Source organism: Eriocheir sinensis, chromosome 2 (assembly GCF_024679095.1).
Source record: "Eriocheir sinensis breed Jianghai 21 chromosome 2, ASM2467909v1, whole genome shotgun sequence".
Taxonomy (NCBI): domain Eukaryota; kingdom Metazoa; phylum Arthropoda; class Malacostraca; order Decapoda; family Varunidae; genus Eriocheir; species Eriocheir sinensis.
In genome coordinates, this window is record NC_066510.1 from 3,385,637 (window position 1) to 3,402,435 (window position 16,799).

Consider the following 16,799-nt stretch of genomic DNA (forward strand, 5'->3'; position numbering starts at 1 on the left):
TTTACATAGTTTTGAATGTACAGACACTCAGGTGTTTACACCGCAAGCGGAACAGCGCAGCGCGGAGCGGAGCGGCACGCTCGAGAAATTTGGACGTATTTTTGCTGCTCGCAGCTAGCGGTCCTCCACGGCTCCACCCTTCAATCAACATGGCCAAGCTATCTACACAGATGAGTTTTTTATTGCTGAAGCCAAACTTACAAAAACTGACCAGATTGTGCATAGTTGAGGTGCAATTTAATTAACGATATATAATAGCCGTATGTTCAGAAAAGCTAATTTGGTGATATTCTGATCCTATACTCAATCATCAGTGACCCACACAGCCATGGGACTTGGCTTTAACACCGAAATTCCATGTTCCTTTGTAAATCGTTACATTTTTCATCATCTTTCCAGATAAACACCAAGAGTTTATCGGGCTGTTGCCTGGGAATGATTCTTGTGCAGGTCGCCCTGCTCTGCTTATATGTGAACACCTAACCGCGCCGCTCCGCTCCACTCTGCTCTGCTCTGCCCTCCTCTGCTTTAAGTGTGAATGAACCCTAAAGTTAAATGGGGCTGCATGTAGTGATATGGGGCTGTGTAGAGTGAGATGGGACTGTGTAGAGTGAGATACGGCTTTGTGGAGTGAAATGATGCTGTATAAAGTGAGATGGGTCTGTGTAGAGTGAGATGGGGCTGTGTAGAGTGAGATGGGGCTATGTAGAGTGAAATGGGGCTGTGTAGAGTGAGATGGAACTATGTAGAGTAAAATGAGAGTATGTAGATAGAGATGGCGCTGTGTAGAGTGATATAGGGCTGTGTAAAGTGATATGGGACTGTGTAGAGTGAGATGGGAGCTGTGTAGAGTGAGATGGGAGATGTGTAGTGAAAAGGGGGGGGTGTAGAGTGAGATAGGGCAATGTAGAGTGAAATGGGGCGCTGTGTAGAGTGAGATAGGGCAATGTAGAGTGATATGGGACTGTGTAGAGTGAGATGGGACCTGTGTAGAGTGAGATGGGGCTGTGTAGAGTGAGATGGGGCTGTGTAGAGTGAGATGGGAGCTGTGTTGGGTGAAAAGGGGCTGTGTAGAGTGAGATAGGGCTATGTAGAGTGAGATGGGGCCAGTGGTGGACACGGTTCCGCTAATCTGCTAACCGCTATACTTAGCGAAGCTAACTTTATCGTTAGCTGGTTAGCGTTTTCGCTAACTTTGAAAACAGTTAGCGGACAATTAGCTTCCGCTAAATGTAGTTCACCCATTAATTCAAGTCCACTAAAAAATTCATACAGGTTTGTTCTGCCCGTTGGGGGCAGACACAGCACCAGTTGAGCCACATGGTGCAATAATTCCAGGGCTTCCACTTTTGGGTAAATTACGCCTTATATTAGAGTATTGGACAATTATTAGGGAAACATTTTGGTGTTTTAGGGTAATGCACCTTCCCTTTCCAACCCTTTGAACTCAGGATTTAATAACAAGAATTCGATATGTTGAATTTAATTTGTTTATTTGTGTACACCTTTATCATCATCTGATTTTGGCATGCTATACCTTCCTGGAAAGCTCTATGTCTAAGCTAGAGTATATTGCAATTTCAGGTCATTAGGTTTGTTTTTAAGGGGAGTGACTACAGGGTATTTTTTGACGAATATATTTGAAATCGGACGAGTACATGTTATTCGCTTAGCGTGGCCGGGAAGCATATTCACGAGATGTTTCTCACGTTTTTAGCCCCGCGCCGCGCTCTTCTCTGATTCGCCGGCTGGCTCTCAAGCTCCGCCCCCCTCTTATGCGCCTCTGCCTCGCCTGTCAGTGTCACACACACACACACACACACACACTCTCTCTCTCTCTCTCTCTCTCTCTCTCTCTCTCTCTCTCTCTTTTCTTTCTTTATTTTTACATCTTATATATTGCAAATGACATATATGTCGATGAGCGGGCAACGGCCCGCCGCTGGGGGGAGTGTCAGGGCCGCCCTGGTGGCTGGTCGGGTCACATCACACACCCTACTCCTTACAGGGTCTCTCTCTCTCTCTCTCTCTCTCTCTCTCTCTCTCTCTCTCTCTCTCTCTCTCTCTCTCTCTCTCTCTCTCTCTGTGTGTGTGTGTGTGTGTGTGTGTGTGCGACATCTCGTGAATATGCCTCTCTCTCTCTTTATTATGCTTGTCATTTGGATATATACTTATGTACGTATACATTTGATGAATAAAATAAGTGAGACAAACAGCCCTTGGCAAATATAGCTTTATGGTAAATAAAAATAAGAAAACGGCTGTATAATAAACCATTGTAACATAAGAACATAAGAACATAGGGAAACTGCAAGAGGCCGAGCTAGTTTTTACTTAGATCTAAGTATATTTTTTTGTTTTCTTAATTCTTTGGACCATAAAGCTATATTTGCCAAAGGCTGTTTGTCAAATGGCATGAATAATAAAGTGTTTAGAGAGAGAGAGAGAGAGAGAGAGAGAGAGAGAGAGAGAGAGAGAGAGAGAGAGAGAGAGAGAGAGAGAGAGAGAGAGAGAGAGAGAGAGAGAGAGAGAGAGAGAGAGAGCGGAGAGGCATATTCTCGAGTTGTCGCACACTTTTACACACACACACACACACACACACACACACACACACACACAGAGAGAGAGAGAGAGAGAGAGAGAGAGAGAGAGAGAGAGAGAGAGAGAGAGAGAGAGAGAGAGAGAGAGAGAGAGAGAGAGAGAGAGAGAGAGAGAGAGAGAGAGAGAGAGAGAGAGAGAGAGAGAGAGAGAGAGACATATTCACGAGATGTCGCACACACTTTTCCACACACACACACACACACACACACACACACACGGAGAGAGAGAGAGAGAGAGAGAGAGAGAGAGAGAGAGAGAGAGAGAGAGAGAGAGAGAGAGAGAGAGAGAGAGAGAGAGAGAGAGAGAGATTTACATAGATTTACATAGAAAATCAATCACACAGACCCCAAGGGTCCAGACTAGGTGGTCTGTCCTTAAACCTAAGTGATTTTACATTAATCAGATGGCTCCAAAACGTTGCTTTTCTACTCTAGTTAATATTAAGTTCAAGGAAGTGACGGTCGAGCTTGTTTTTAAAGGAGTCAATCGTGTTACACTGGACCACTGATGGTGGGAGCTTATTCCATTCTCGCACTACAACGTTGGTGAAGAAAAATTTGGTGCAGTCTGAATTTACTTGTCTACATTTGAGTTTTGTGCCATTGTTCCTCGTTCGCAAAGTGTCATCGATCATAAACAATTTTGTTCTGTCTACATTCGTGAAACCATTAAATATTTTAAAACATTCGAACAGTTTTCCTCGGAGGCGACGTTTCTCAAGAGAGAACATGTTAAGGGTGGAAAGTCTTTCTTCGTAGGATTTGTTGCGCAAGGAAGGGATCATTTTTGTTGCTCGACGCTGAACACCTTCTAGTTTAGCAATGTCCTTTGCATGGTGGGGAGACCAAAACTGTACCACATATTCCAAGTGGGGTCTGACTAAACTATTGTAGAGCGGAAGTATTACATCTTTATTCTTAAGTAAAAAGTTTCTTTTAATGAAGCCCAACATTCTGTTCGCTTTATTTGCTGCATTGATGCATTGATGTGAGAATTTGAGGTTTGACGCGATTTTAATCCCCAGGTCCTTAATGCAGTGAACGCTTGTGAGTTTAACGCCGCGTATTTCGTAATCGAACTTCTTATTTTTTGTTCCAACTTGAAGGACCTGGCACTTGTCTACGTTAAAGGGCATCTCCCATTTATCCGACCGAGCTGAAATTTTGTGCAAATCCTCTTGGAGGCTTTGCCTGTCTTCGTCAATGAGAACCGAGTTACCAATCTTTGTGTCGTCTGCAAATTTACTAATGCGATTATTGAGTCCAACATCCACGTCGTTGATGTAAATAATGAAGAGCACTGGGCCAAGAACCGAGCCCTGAGGGACGCCACTAGTGACCGGCGCCCACTCTGAGTTAAATCCGTCAATCACAACTCTTTGTTGTCTGTTGCTCAACCAATTCGCGATCCATTGATTAACTTGACCGTCAATGCCTAATTGCTTTAATTTATAAAGTAATTTATGATGTGGGACTTTATCAAACGCTTTCTGGAAATCAAGATAGACTACGTCCACTGATTTGGTTACGTCATAAATTGAGAAGAGATCGTTATAAAAGGTCAGTAGGTTTGACAGGCAGGATCTTTTGTTACGGAAGCCATGTTGTGAATCCCAAATTAATGAGTGTCTTTCGAGGTAACTCACAATTTTGTCTCTAATTATGCTCTCGAGTAGCTTACCTACAATTGAAGTTAGACTAATGGGTCGGTAGTTACCTGGTATTTTTTTTGTCTCCTTTCTTAAAAATCGGTGTCACGTTAGCCTTTTTCCAATCCGAAGGGACGATGCCTTGTCGCAAGGACATATTGAATACGGTAGTGAGGGAGGAGAGTATTTCGCTCTTTGTTTCTTTAGGCAGTATAGGATATACTTTGTCGGGTCCGGGACTTTTATTTGTTTTAAGTGAATGGAGAGCTTTAAGGACTTCATCGGTTGTTATTTCAAAATTAGGCAATGCATGCTCAAGATTTACAATAGTACTGGTGTTGGTGGTAGCGAGAGGAAGACTGTTAGTATTAAACACCGAGGAAAAGTAATTGTTTAAGAGGTTTGCAATGTGTTGGCTGTCAGTCACTAATGCACCGTCGCTGTTTGTTAAAGGTCCAATACCACTTTTGATCGCCTTTCTGTTGTTTATGTAACTGAAGAAAGATTTCGGATTATTTTTACAGTTGGCTGCAATATTTTCTTCATATCTACGCTTTGCCTGACCTACTAGTCTTTTTACTCGTCGCCTGGCATCATTATAAAGTCTAATGTTTTCGGGCGTGCTTTGTTCTTTCTTTAACCTGTAAAACAATTTTCTCTCATTGACTGAATGTTTAATTTCGCTATTAAACCACGGTGGGCTTTTATTAGTGTTAATTCGCTTCTCGCACAAGAGGACGAATGTGTTCTGCTGAGTGAGTAAGTGATTTTTAAAGCTTAGCCAGGCTTCCTCTACGTTGCCGTCATCTGATAGTTGTATTTCTGTTAGTTTTTGTCGGATTTCTACGAAGTTAGCTCTTTTGAAATTGGGCACCTTTACTTTATTTTCAGTCACTGATGATTGAGCTCTAATGTCGACGCGCACTAATTTATGATCGCAAGAACCGAGGTGTTCTCCAACCGTGACATTACTGACTAGGTTATATTGGGTCGTTATAACAAGGTCGAGTATATTATTTTGTCGAGTTGGCTCAGAAACCATTTGGCTTAGATAATTTTCTTCTAGAAATTCGATCATTCTATATGACTCGCCTTCTGTACCTGACAGTGTCGCCCAGTCGATATGGGGGAGGTTAAAGTCTCCTAATATCAGTGAGTTGTTGTTATTAAGTGACTGCCTTAAGACGCTGTACATTTCAAGGTCGTCATCGAGTGATTGCCCGGGAGGTCTGTAGGTGACAGATATATTTAAATTGACTTTTGCAATGTTTATTCGCACGCACAAATGTTCAACGTTACTGTTTCCCGGTGTTTTGTCAGTGGGTTGCAAATAGCTTTTGACATAAAGGGCGACGCCACCGCCTCTACGGTTTACACGATCTTTGTTGAAGAGTCTGTAGCCATCTATGCTGTATTCGGAACTTAAATCAATATTTGTGGTGTCGATAAATGTTTCGGTTATAGCAATTATGTCAAAATTTTCTGTTAGAGGAAGACATCTCAGTTCATCAAATTTGTTTCTTAGGCTACGCGCATTGAAACTAAGGATTTTTAAGTTATCTAGAGCCTTGGTAATAGAGGTGGTGGTACTTGCGGGATCACGGTTACGGGTTTGTTGCGATGCACGGCGTCTATTTACACGGGCGGGGTGGAGGGAAGTGGCTGTGACTCGTTTTTTGCTCGGATGACACGTACTGCGTCGTTGAGGAGCCTTCCGAATCTGGCTGCCCCGATGGGAGACAGGTGCAATCCGTCCCTGTGGAAGAACTCACTTTGTCCATAGAAATTGTCCCATGCGTTGAAAAACTCCACGTCAAGCTCAGAGAGAGAGAGAGAGAGAGAGAGAGAGAGAGAGAGAGAGAGAGAGAGAGAGAGAGAGAGAGAGAGAGAGAGAGAGAGAGAGAGAGAGAGAGAGAGAGGCATATTCATGAGATGTCGCGCGCACACACACACACACACACACACAGAGAGAGAGAGAGAGAGAGAGAGAGAGAGAGAGAGAGAGAGAGAGAGAGAGAGAGAGAGAGAGAGAGAGAGAGAGAGAGAGAGAGAGAGAGAGAGAGAGAGAGAGAGAGAGAGAGGCATATTCACGAGATGTTGCACACACACACACACACACACACACACACACACACAGAGAGAGAGAGAGAGAGAGAGAGAGAGAGAGAGAGAGAGAGAGAGAGAGAGAGAGAGAGAGAGAGAGAGAGAGAGAGAGAGAGAGAGAGAGAGAGAGAGGAGAGGCATATTCACGAGATGTCGCACACACTTTTCCACACACACACACGCACAGAGAGAGAGAGAGAGAGAGAGAGAGAGAGAGAGAGAGAGAGAGAGAGAGAGAGAGAGAGAGAGAGAGAGAGAGAGAGAGAGAGAGAGAGAGTGTGTGACACTGACAGGCGAGGCAGAGGCGCGGAGGAGGGGGGCGGAGCTTGAGAGCCAGCCGGCGAATCAGAGAGGAGCGCGGCGCGGGGCTAAAAACGTGTGCGACATCTCGTGAATATGCGGCCGGGAAACCCTATATTGCCATGTGGTGAGGTTTGTTTTCGTAAAATTAAAGCCCGTCCCCCCCGGGGGGGCTTTTACGTCATAGCCGGACATGCGCGTCAACATCTGAGGTATCATTTAATGCTTGTATATACGTAAAAATTGCATTTGAATATTTTATTTCTCCGTAAATTTTGTCATCCGTCATCTTCTCTTTTTCGCGCGGAGAGGCAGGGGAGGAAGAGAGGCGCCACCGCGCCAGTGCCAAGCGAGACACAGACAGGGAGAGCATGTCGTACTTTTCTCTCCTCTCCAGCCAAAAAAAACGTCCTTACAAATGATGTACAAGCGCAAGGCAACCAGAAAAAGTCACCAACATCAAGAGGGCTTATGGAGCGGCGAAGCCTCAGAAAACAAGCAAGAGTAGCGTAGAAGCAAGGCACTCCCGCGTGGGACCAGATGCCTTATCATTCTTCAATAAGTCAACAAGTTATACACAATAATATGAGAAAATCTTATGCCAATCAAATAAATACAAATGGCAAGACAGGAATGAAATGGAAAAAAAAAATTAGGAGCCAATATCTAGAAAAAATAGTTTTTTAAACTTCAAAAAATTTTCACAAAATCGGTAAAAAGTCTGATAGACTTTTCTTAGATATCAGTTAAAACTACAACTAAAGGGCTTTTTTTTTTGTTGCAAATAGATTTTTAATAATGTCAAAAGAAAACGTGACACAGAGTGGAGAAATAATAAGAGACAAAACATTATAAATTTTTCTTCGAAGACAAAACAAAAAATAAAAAAGTTACTTCCAACAAAATGTAGATAGTTAAACAAAGTTTCTATGGTATTTTTTTTTTCAAACCGATTAACTGAAAAATAAAGTCTGTGAAACAAAAAAAATACGCTTTGTTTGAGTCTCTCCTAAACTTCACCCGAATTTAATGAAATTCACAGAATATCATACCTTCACACCTACAAACAACATACTAAAATTTCAAAGTTATTGGACGTACCATATGTGCAGGAGGACACCATAGTCGCTCCCTTTTTAAGCACTTTAGAGCCAAAATACTAAACCAAAGCTAAATCCATATAAAAAAGTTAGTGGTTAGCGGTTAGCGTTAGCTTCCGCAAATTTCTTTATCAGTTTAGCGGATTACCGTAAGCGAAGATAAATTTTTTGTTAGTAGATTACCAGTTAGAGAAGCTAACTTTTCGGTTAGCGGTGCTCACCACTGGATGGGGCTGTGTAGTGAGATGGGAGCTGAGTAGAGTGAGAGGGGGCTGTGTAAAGTAAGATGAGGCTGTGTAAAGGGAGATGAGGCTGTGTAAAGTAAGATGGGAGCTGTGTAGAGTGAGATGGGAGCCATGTAGAGTGAGATAGGAATTGTGTAGAGTGAGATGGGAGCTGTGTATAGTTAGATGGGGCTGTGTAGTGGGATGGGAGCCGTGTAGAGTGAGATGGGAGCCGTGTAGAGTGAGATAGGAAATGTGTAGAGTCACATGAGGCTGTGTAGAGTGAGATGGGACCTGTGTAGAGTGAGATGGGGCTGTGTAGAGTGAGATGGGAGCTGTGTATAGTTAGATGGGGCTGTGTAGAGTGGGATGGGAGCTGTGTAGAGTGAAATTGGGCTGTGTAGAGTGAGATGGGGCTGTGGAGAGAGATGAGAGCTGTGTAGAGAGAGATGGGGCTGTGTAGAGTGAGATGGAGCTGTGTAGAGTGAGATTGGGCTGTGTAGAGTGAGATGGGGCTGTGTGGAGTGAGTTAAGGCTGTGTAGAGTGAGATGGGGCTGTGTGAAGTGAGATGAGGCTGTACAAAGTGAGATGGGGTTGTGCAAAGTGAGATGGGGTTGTGAGGAGTGAGATTGGGCTGTGTAGAGTGAGATGGGGCTGTATAGAGTGAGATAGGGCTGTGTAGAATGAGATGGGGCTGTGTAGAGTGAGATGGGGTTGTGTAGAGTGAGATGGGGCTGTGTAGTGATATGGAGCTGTGTAGAGTGAGATGGGGCTGTGTAGAGTGTGATATAGCTGTGTAGAGTGAGCTGGGAGCAAAATAGAGTGAAATGGGGCTGTGTAGAGTGAGATAGGGCTGTGTAGAGTGAGATGGAGCTGTGTAGAGTGAGATGGGGCTATGTAGAGAGAGATGGGGTTGTGTAGAGTGAGATGGGGCTTTGTAGAGTGAGATGGGGCTGTGTAGAATGAGATGGGGCTGTGTAGAGATGGGAGCTGTGTAGAGTGAGATGGGGATGTTTAGAGGGAGATGGGAGCTGTGTGGAGTGAGATGGGGTTGTGTAGATATGTAATGTGTATATTATAATGTACATGTGAATGTGTGACTGTATGTCGCAACATCATGGCACAGCCGCGCCACAGGATGTTTACTAACACGTACGTGCTAGGTTGTGCTATTATGTTGCGACATACAGTCACACATTCACATGTACATTATAATATACACATTACATCAGTTTTACAGAATAATTACAGTTTTTGTGAGCAGTCGTACGCACACCCCGAGCAGTAATCTGCTCGGCACCGCCGCCCACTGTCTTCTGCCCGCTTCAGCCGTGGCTGCAGGAATGATCCAGCGCCCAGGGTTGTCAACTCAGCACCGTTCCCACGGCAAGGAGCACCTCCTAGCACCTACGTGTTAGTAAACATCCTGTGGCGCGGCTGTGCCATGATGTTGCGACATACAGTCACACATTCACATGTACATTATAATATACACATTATAGATAGAGTTGGGCCTGTGTAGAGTGAGATGGGGCTGTGTAGGGAGTGGGGGGAGGGATGTAGAGTGAGATGGGGCTGTTTACAGGAAGATGGGGCTGTGTAGTGTGAGATGTGGCTGTGTAGAGTGAGATAAGGTTGTGTGGAGTGAGATGGGGCTTTGTAGAGTGAGATAATGCTGTGTAGAGTGAGGTGGGGCTAAATAGAGTGAGATAAGGCTATGTAGAGTGAGGTGGGGCTGTGTAGAGTGAGACGGGGCTATGTAGAGTGAGATGGAGCTGAGTAGTGTGAGATGGGACTATGTAGAGTGAGATGGGGCTGTGTAGAGTGAGATGGGGTTGTGTAGAGTGAGATGGGGTTGTGTAGAGTGAAATGGGGTTGTGTAGAGTGAGATGGGGCTGTGTAGAGTGAGATGCAGCTGTGTAGAGTGTGATGGGGCTGTGTAGAGTGAGATGGAGCTGTGTAGAGTGAGTTGGGAGCTGTGTAGAGTAAAATGGGGCTATGTAGAGTGAGATGGGGCTGTGTAGAGTGAGATGGGGCTATGTAGGTTGAGATGGAGCTGTGTAGAGTGTGATGGGGCTGTGTAGAGTGTGATGGGGCTGTGTAGAGTGAGATGGGGCTGTGTAGAGTGAGATGGAGCTTTGTAGAGTGAGATTGGGCTGTGTAGTGGAATGGGACTGTGTAGAGTGATATGGGACTGTAGAGTCAGATGGGGCTGTGTAGAGTAAGATGGGGCTGTGTAGAGTGAGATGGGGCTGTGTAGAGTGAGATGGGGCTGTGCAGAGTGAAATGGGGCTGTGAAGAGTGAAATGAAGCTGTGCAGAGTGAAATGGGGCTGTTTAGAGTGAGATGGGGCTCTGCAGAGTGAAATGGGACTGTGTAGAGTGAGATGGGGCTGTGTAGATTGAAATGGGATTGTGTAGAGTGAGATGGGGCTGTGTAGAGTTAGATGGGAGCTTTGTAGAGTGAGATGGGAGCTGTGCAGAGTGAGATAGGGCTGTGTAGAGTGAGATAGGGCTGTGTAGAGTGAGATGGGGCGAAGTAGAGCTAGATCAGGCTGTGTAGAGTGAAATGGGGCTGTGTAGTGAAATGGGGCTGTGTAGAGAAAGATGGAGCTGCGTAAAGTGAAATGGGGCTGTGTAGAGTGAGATGGAGCTGTGCAGAGTGAAATGGGGCTGTGTAGAGTGAGATGGGGCTGTATAGAGTAAGATGGGAGCTGTGTAAAGTGAGATGGGGTTGTGTAGAGTAAAATGGGAGCTGTGTAGAGTGAGATGGGGCTGTGAAGAGTGAAATGGGGCTGTGTAGTGAGATGGGGCTGTGTAGAGTGAAATGGAGCTGTGTAGAGTAAGATGGGGCTGTGAAGAGTAAGATGGGAGCTGTGCAGGGTGAGATAGGGAGTGCAAAGTGACATGGGGCTGTAGAGTGAGATGGGGCTGTATAGAGTGAGATGGGGCTGTGTAGGGAGATGGGGCTGTGTAGAATGAAATGGAGCTGTGTAGAGTGAAATGGGGTTGTGTAGAGTGAAAAGTGGCTGTGTAGAGTGAGATGGGGCTGTGCAGAGTGAAATAGGACTGTGTAGAGTGAGATGGGGCTGTGTAGAGTGAGATGGGGCTGTGCAGAGTGAAATAGGACTGTGTAGAGTGAGATGGGGCTGTGTAGAGTGAGATGGAGCTGTGTAGTTAGATGGGGGCTTTGTAGAGTGAGATGGGAGCTGTGCAGAGTGAGATAGGACTGTGTAGAGTGAGATAGGGCTGTGTAGAGTGAGATGGGAGCTGTGCAGAGAGATAGGGCTGTGTAGAGTGAGATAGGGTTGTGAAGAGTGAGATGGGGCTAAGTAGAGCTAGATCGGGCTGTATAGAGTGAAATGGGGCTGTGTAGAGTGAAATAGGGCTGTGTAGAGTGAGATGGGGCTGTGTAAAGTGAAATGGGGCTGTGTAGAGTAAGATGGGGGCTGTATAGACTGAAGAAGAAGCTTGGCACTCTCCCTGAAAAGGACAATGTACAACAAGTGTCGCATGGTTCCTCAGAAAATATCTAGAAAAAGCTAAATAGGCAAAGACAAATGGAGACAAATGTTGCAAATACTACAAGAAGCGAATACCACGAGTTAGAGAACAGGTTGATGATATTCTAATGAAGATTTAAATAAGGAAATGGGACTTCAGCAGGTCATATGCATGAAACTGATAACAAATGAACACCCAAAGTAAAAGAATGACAACTGAAAAGTTGTAGCTTAGGGCAGACAGGGAGCCTTGTGGAAAGATGAAATGAGAATGTTTGCCGGAGTACACTAACAATATAGAAGAGTTAGTTTCTGAGGCTGTGAACAGTGATATGCCGCAGATGCGGCAGTGTGCAATAGCATGAAGCTGTAATGAAAGAGGCTAATTAGATCAGAAGGCAGGTAACCATATGGTGATTGTCTCTGGAATGGACTTCCTTGAAGGCACATATTCCATGTACTTTCTCTGCTGCTCCTCACGCTTGATCTAATGCTATAAAAGATAGAGGCAGCTCAGAAAAGGTATCTGATCCTTCAAACTCCTGCCAATCATGCTCTTTACATTTCTGCCCAGCATCGCGACAAATCCATTCCCCAACTCACTAAAATCTCCGTCATCACAAACGATGAACAAACAACAGCAGACATGATGGTCCTTACAAGGCTGTTTGTGACAAGCTACACTAACTATCTAATCAAAGGTGGAAGATGAAGGACAGCCAAGGCGAAGGCTCCTCCCCACCCCCCCATCCCTTCATCCAAAGCTGGCAGGAAAGGAAAAAGAACCGTGCAGCATGGAAAAACTGCATGGAAATCATGTAGGAAAGAGGAAAGAACTACCATTAGTCCATTAATGCTACCACTAACTGTGCAATAAAATTGGACAAGGACACCAATATTCGAAAGACTTAACGTTATTACGACCATGAGTAACATCTTAGTTGCTGGTTGGATTCAAAATACTTCATCTAATCTATTCTTGAAGGCCGTAACTGTTGTACTATCAACGACATCACAGGGTAGAGAATTTCAAACATTAACGACTCGATTAAATAAGTGTTTGGCAGACCATGAGGTGAACTGATAGTCAGTACGATTCGTTCGAGAAAAGAATTTGCTGGATTTACTGATGAATGTTGGGCATATTCAAATTAAAGAATATATCAAGAATCATATTAATGTTTAAAAAAAAATTGTTTGATGTAAATAATGCATTTATGAAAAATCATTCAAAATTATATCATCATTTTATGCAATAGTATGCTCATAAAAAGAATCAATAAATTATTTCAATACTAGTATTACAAGAAACCAATCACCCTCTAAATGCGCTTTTATGTTGCCCTGTATGGGGAATGTTTTCTTAGCTAAAACAAAAAAAATGGTGCAATCTGGTATCAACACCATCACTGCGAACAGTCCAAAAGTTTTCCATGCATAATGCGGTTCCCTTAATTACCAGATTGGTGATGATGTGGCTCCAAAAAGACAAAGGAAGAGTGCTGGTAATCCCTCCAAGCCAGCACGTCACGTTCTTACTTGTGAAAGTTGGATGCAATATAATATGGAAAATAAGGAATCCAGATTCCAGCAGACGGATGATTCGTGATAAAGTGCAATGAAAACTAAGTTAATTGTTGCACCAGAAGCAGTGAAAATAGTGTCTTCAGACTGTAATTAAGCTAATGTGTTGTTGGAGGCAATGGCATAGCATGGGGTGGTTGCCCCCTTGGAGGAAGAATACATAGAGGGGGCAATCAAATATTAAGTTTGGATGCTGCTAGTGGTGCCCTCTATAGGACTTTCAAGAAACTAAATAGTGAAAAGGTAATTTTGTAAGGATAACTATTTTTTTTTTTGTCTTATTCAATTCTGCTAACCCCTTGGATGCGTATTTCCTACAAGAAGACACCACCAAGCTACAGGAATGGAGCAAAATGTGGTTGCTACAGTTCAACAAAGAAAAATGTAAAGTCATGCACCTTGGGAGGGGAAATCCAGCATACCAATACCACATGGGAAACACTCCAATATCTACCACAGAGGCAGAGAAGGACCTGGGAGTATATGCTACCAGGCAATCAGTGAAGGCCAAATCCATGCCAATCACAGCGGATTGGTTAAGAATGCTATGAGTACTGTCTCGAATTATGTTATTTTAACATGCGGGGCTGGGCTCAATATTTTTTTATAATCTTTTCATATTTTTACCTATTCATCATTCATAGCCACCTCACTCACACCTCCAACCTCACTTCCCTACCCTCCTCATCCAACCTCTGCAACGAGGAAGAGGGAGTGAGGTCAGTCTCTGAGGATTGGTGTAACTGCTGTGTTCCTTCCTCTCTGTGGTTTCCTAAAACTTCATTTCAGTGTAAATACTTTCTGGAAATTTTCACTCAGTATCTCACTCATTTCTTTCAGCCCTTCATGAGTTGTGTTAGATACTTTAAGATGAATTACACCTTCCTTATTCAATTTTTGCATTAATGTATCTAGTAGAACAGTCAAGGGTAAGTCTTACCCTTGTCAACAATATCCTTTACATAAATCTTTTCCTCTTCTCTTCTTATTTTCACATGACTGTTTCTTGCCAGTTTATATTCTTCTTTATTTCTCTGTGTCATGTTCCTCCTCATTTTCTTCCATTCTTCATCCATTCCATCTGTGTCATGTTCCTCCTCACTTTCTTCCATTCCATCTGTGTCATGTTCCTCCTCACTTTCTTCCATTCCATCTGTGTCATGTTCCTCCTCACTTTCTTCCATTCCATCTGTGTCATGTTCCTCCTCACTTTCTTCCATTCCATCTGTGTCATGTTCCTCCTCACTTTCTTCCATTCCATCTGTGTCATGTTCCTCCTCACTTTCTTCCATCCTTCTTCCATTCCATCTGTGTCATGTTCCTCCTCACTTTCTTCCATTCCATCTGTGTCATGTTCCTCCTCACTTTCTTCCATCCTTCTTCCATTCCATCTGTGTCATGTTCCTCCTCACTTTCTTCCATCTGTCTTCCATTCCATCTGCGTCATGTTCCTCCTCATTTTCTTCCATTCCATCTGTGTCATGTTCCTCCTCACTTTCTTCCATCTGTCTTCCATTCCATCTGTGTCATGTTCCTCCTCACTTTCTTCCATTCCATCTGTGTCATGTTCCTCCTCACTTTCTTCCATTCCATCTGCGTCATGTTCCTCCTCATTTTCTTCCATCATTCTTCCGTCCATCTTCCATCTTCACCTCCGTGGTCTAGTGCTCAGCATGCCTGGTCACCACTCCACGAGCCCTGGTTCAAATCCTGGCCCGGGTAGTTGACGTACAGCTTCCCTATCTGTTCATCCTCCTTTTCAGGTTGGTCAATAAATGGGTACCTGGAGAAACCTGGGGAAGGTAAACTGTGGTAATCCCGGATTTCAAACTGGTCCGTGTCCCGGGGTAATGTGTTGTCACCTACCACAGGCTCCAAGGGCCAATGGTTAAGAGCAGAGATGAGTACTACAGCCACAAGCAGCTACAGCAAATGTACCCACCTTTAACTTTTTTATTTCTTAGCTCCTCTGCCCTTCTGCACTTCACATTATACCACTCCTTTCTTCCTGTCGCTCTTGTTGAATGTAGAGATACATATTATGCTACTCCTTGTTCATATATCCTTAAAATAAAGTTGTATGTACAGTTAGTCCTCGATTTACAATGCACGACTTACGACCTTTATCACTTATGACCAGGCCAACAATATTAGTAATTCTTGGTTAAGTAATGAGTTGACATTTCAAATATCCTGCTGTGGGTAGAACAGCGATTTATTTACGCAGAGTTCCTGTGCTTCCTACTACCGCCCTGCACCCCCTTGCCCACCACTGTCCTCATGCACGTGCCCATTCAAGCTGAGGTAAGGCAGGAGGGGGAAGGCTGGGAGGGTTGGGCCGGCCCACACACACTTCTCCCTCAGCTGCCCTTAGAACTAACGCTATACACATTCCTTACTCTACAGTAGTTATATGTTTGCAATGATGTAAATTGAAAACAAGACTAAATAGATATTTATTTTACAAATATAACTTGCCTTAGTAAACCAATTTATTTAGCAGTTTTAGTTGTTTCAGCGGCATGGACGGGTAAATCAACATCTCATCAGTTACCAATGTTGACTGTCTTTACCGTTATTATTAATGGGATGGATGTGCCTGGTGCAGGGATATCAGCTTCTCAACATGAGGCTGACCTCACCTTTGTCATTCAGACTTTGTAAAACAAAAAGTTATTAATTACTCCTAATGCCACCCTAACGCCCACCCAGATGTTCCCACCATCCCCAGGTGGCTAGTCACACCCACTTTGGGAATCACTGGTTTACAGGGAACAACAATCATAATTGGACAAAACATTCACAGAAGGTAAGAAGATGCAGAAGATGACATTTTCCACTCATATAACTGACGTGTCCTTTGTTTACACTGCACCCCTGCCAACACAACCCCCACTGCAGCAACTTGTTGGGGGGTTCGGCTAGTGCCGCCTTCTTGGCAAAATTTGGAAGCTCCACTGCATAACACTGCACAATATTGTGTGTAAAGTGTCACCTGAACGAAGGTCTGGGGTGAGGCGAGCGCATGAAGACAGAACCAGGTTTATGAGGGGAGGGAAAGAGGCGCGGAAACATTGCTCTATTGCAATGGGACATTTGATAACACTGTAATTTATTTTTTAAAGAATTTTCTAATTACAACCGGTCTGCTGGTCCCAAACCCCACTGTAACTTGAGGACTACCTGTATTCTGCACATGTTGGTTTCTTCATTTAATTTTTTTTTTTTTTTTACAACAAAGGAGGCAGCTCTCGGGCACAAAAAAAGGAAACAATAATAAAAAAAAAGCCCACTACTCGCTGCTCCTAAAAAGAATCCAAAAAGGTGGCCGAAAGAGAGGTCAATTTCAGGTGGAGAGGTGTCCTGATACCCTCCTCTTGAAAGAGTTCAAGTTGTAGGCAGGAGGAAATACAGATGAAGGAAGATTGTTCCAGAGTTTACCAGCGTGAGGGATGAAAGAGTGAAGATGTTAGTTAACTCGTGTGTAAGGGATTTGGACAGTAAAGGGATGAGCATGAGAAGAAAGCCATGTGCAGCGGGGCTGCGTGAGGGGGGGAGGCATGCAGTTAGCAAGTTCAGAAGAGCAGTCAGCGTGAAAATAACGACAGTTGATAGAAAGAGGCAACATCGCAGCGGAATTTAAGAGGTAGAAGACTATCAGTAGGAGGAGGAGAGCTGATGAGACAAAGAGCCTTAGACTCCACTCTGTCCATTAGAGCTGTGTGAGATGCATACT

At 44.0% G+C, this 16,799-nt stretch overlaps 2 protein-coding genes across 11 annotated transcripts in view; both read right to left on the bottom strand.

Annotated features, from left to right (window-relative positions):
- The window catches only part of LOC126998589 (uncharacterized), a 43,983-nt gene that overhangs the window by 7,548 nt on the left and 19,636 nt on the right, over positions 1-16,799 (bottom strand). The window contains exon 2 of one of the 3 annotated variants that reach the window (XM_050860445.1): positions 9,227-9,384. The exons of 1 other annotated variant lie outside the window; for it this stretch is intronic. The gene's annotated coding sequence lies outside the window, so the exon portion shown is untranslated. The remainder of the gene's footprint in view (positions 1-9,226; positions 9,385-16,799) is intronic. One more of the 3 variants, XM_050860456.1, reaches the window with a different exon arrangement.
- On the bottom strand, positions 9,405-16,266 carry LOC126998593 (DNA-directed RNA polymerase II subunit RPB1-like). Of its 8 annotated transcripts, none has more exons than XM_050860523.1 (2): positions 14,642-16,266; positions 9,405-14,356 (listed from the first exon to the last, which is right to left on the bottom strand). In XM_050860523.1, exon 2 carries the CDS (start codon positions 10,883-10,885, stop codon positions 9,974-9,976), a length of 912 nt encoding a protein of 303 aa, XP_050716480.1. In that variant the 5' UTR covers positions 10,886-14,356; positions 14,642-16,266; the 3' UTR covers positions 9,405-9,973. The 8 variants fall into 8 exon arrangements, with proteins under 8 accessions (XP_050716480.1, XP_050716455.1, XP_050716445.1 ...); XM_050860498.1 differs by having other exon boundaries at positions 9,405-14,439; XM_050860488.1 differs by having other exon boundaries at positions 9,405-14,439; positions 14,606-16,266.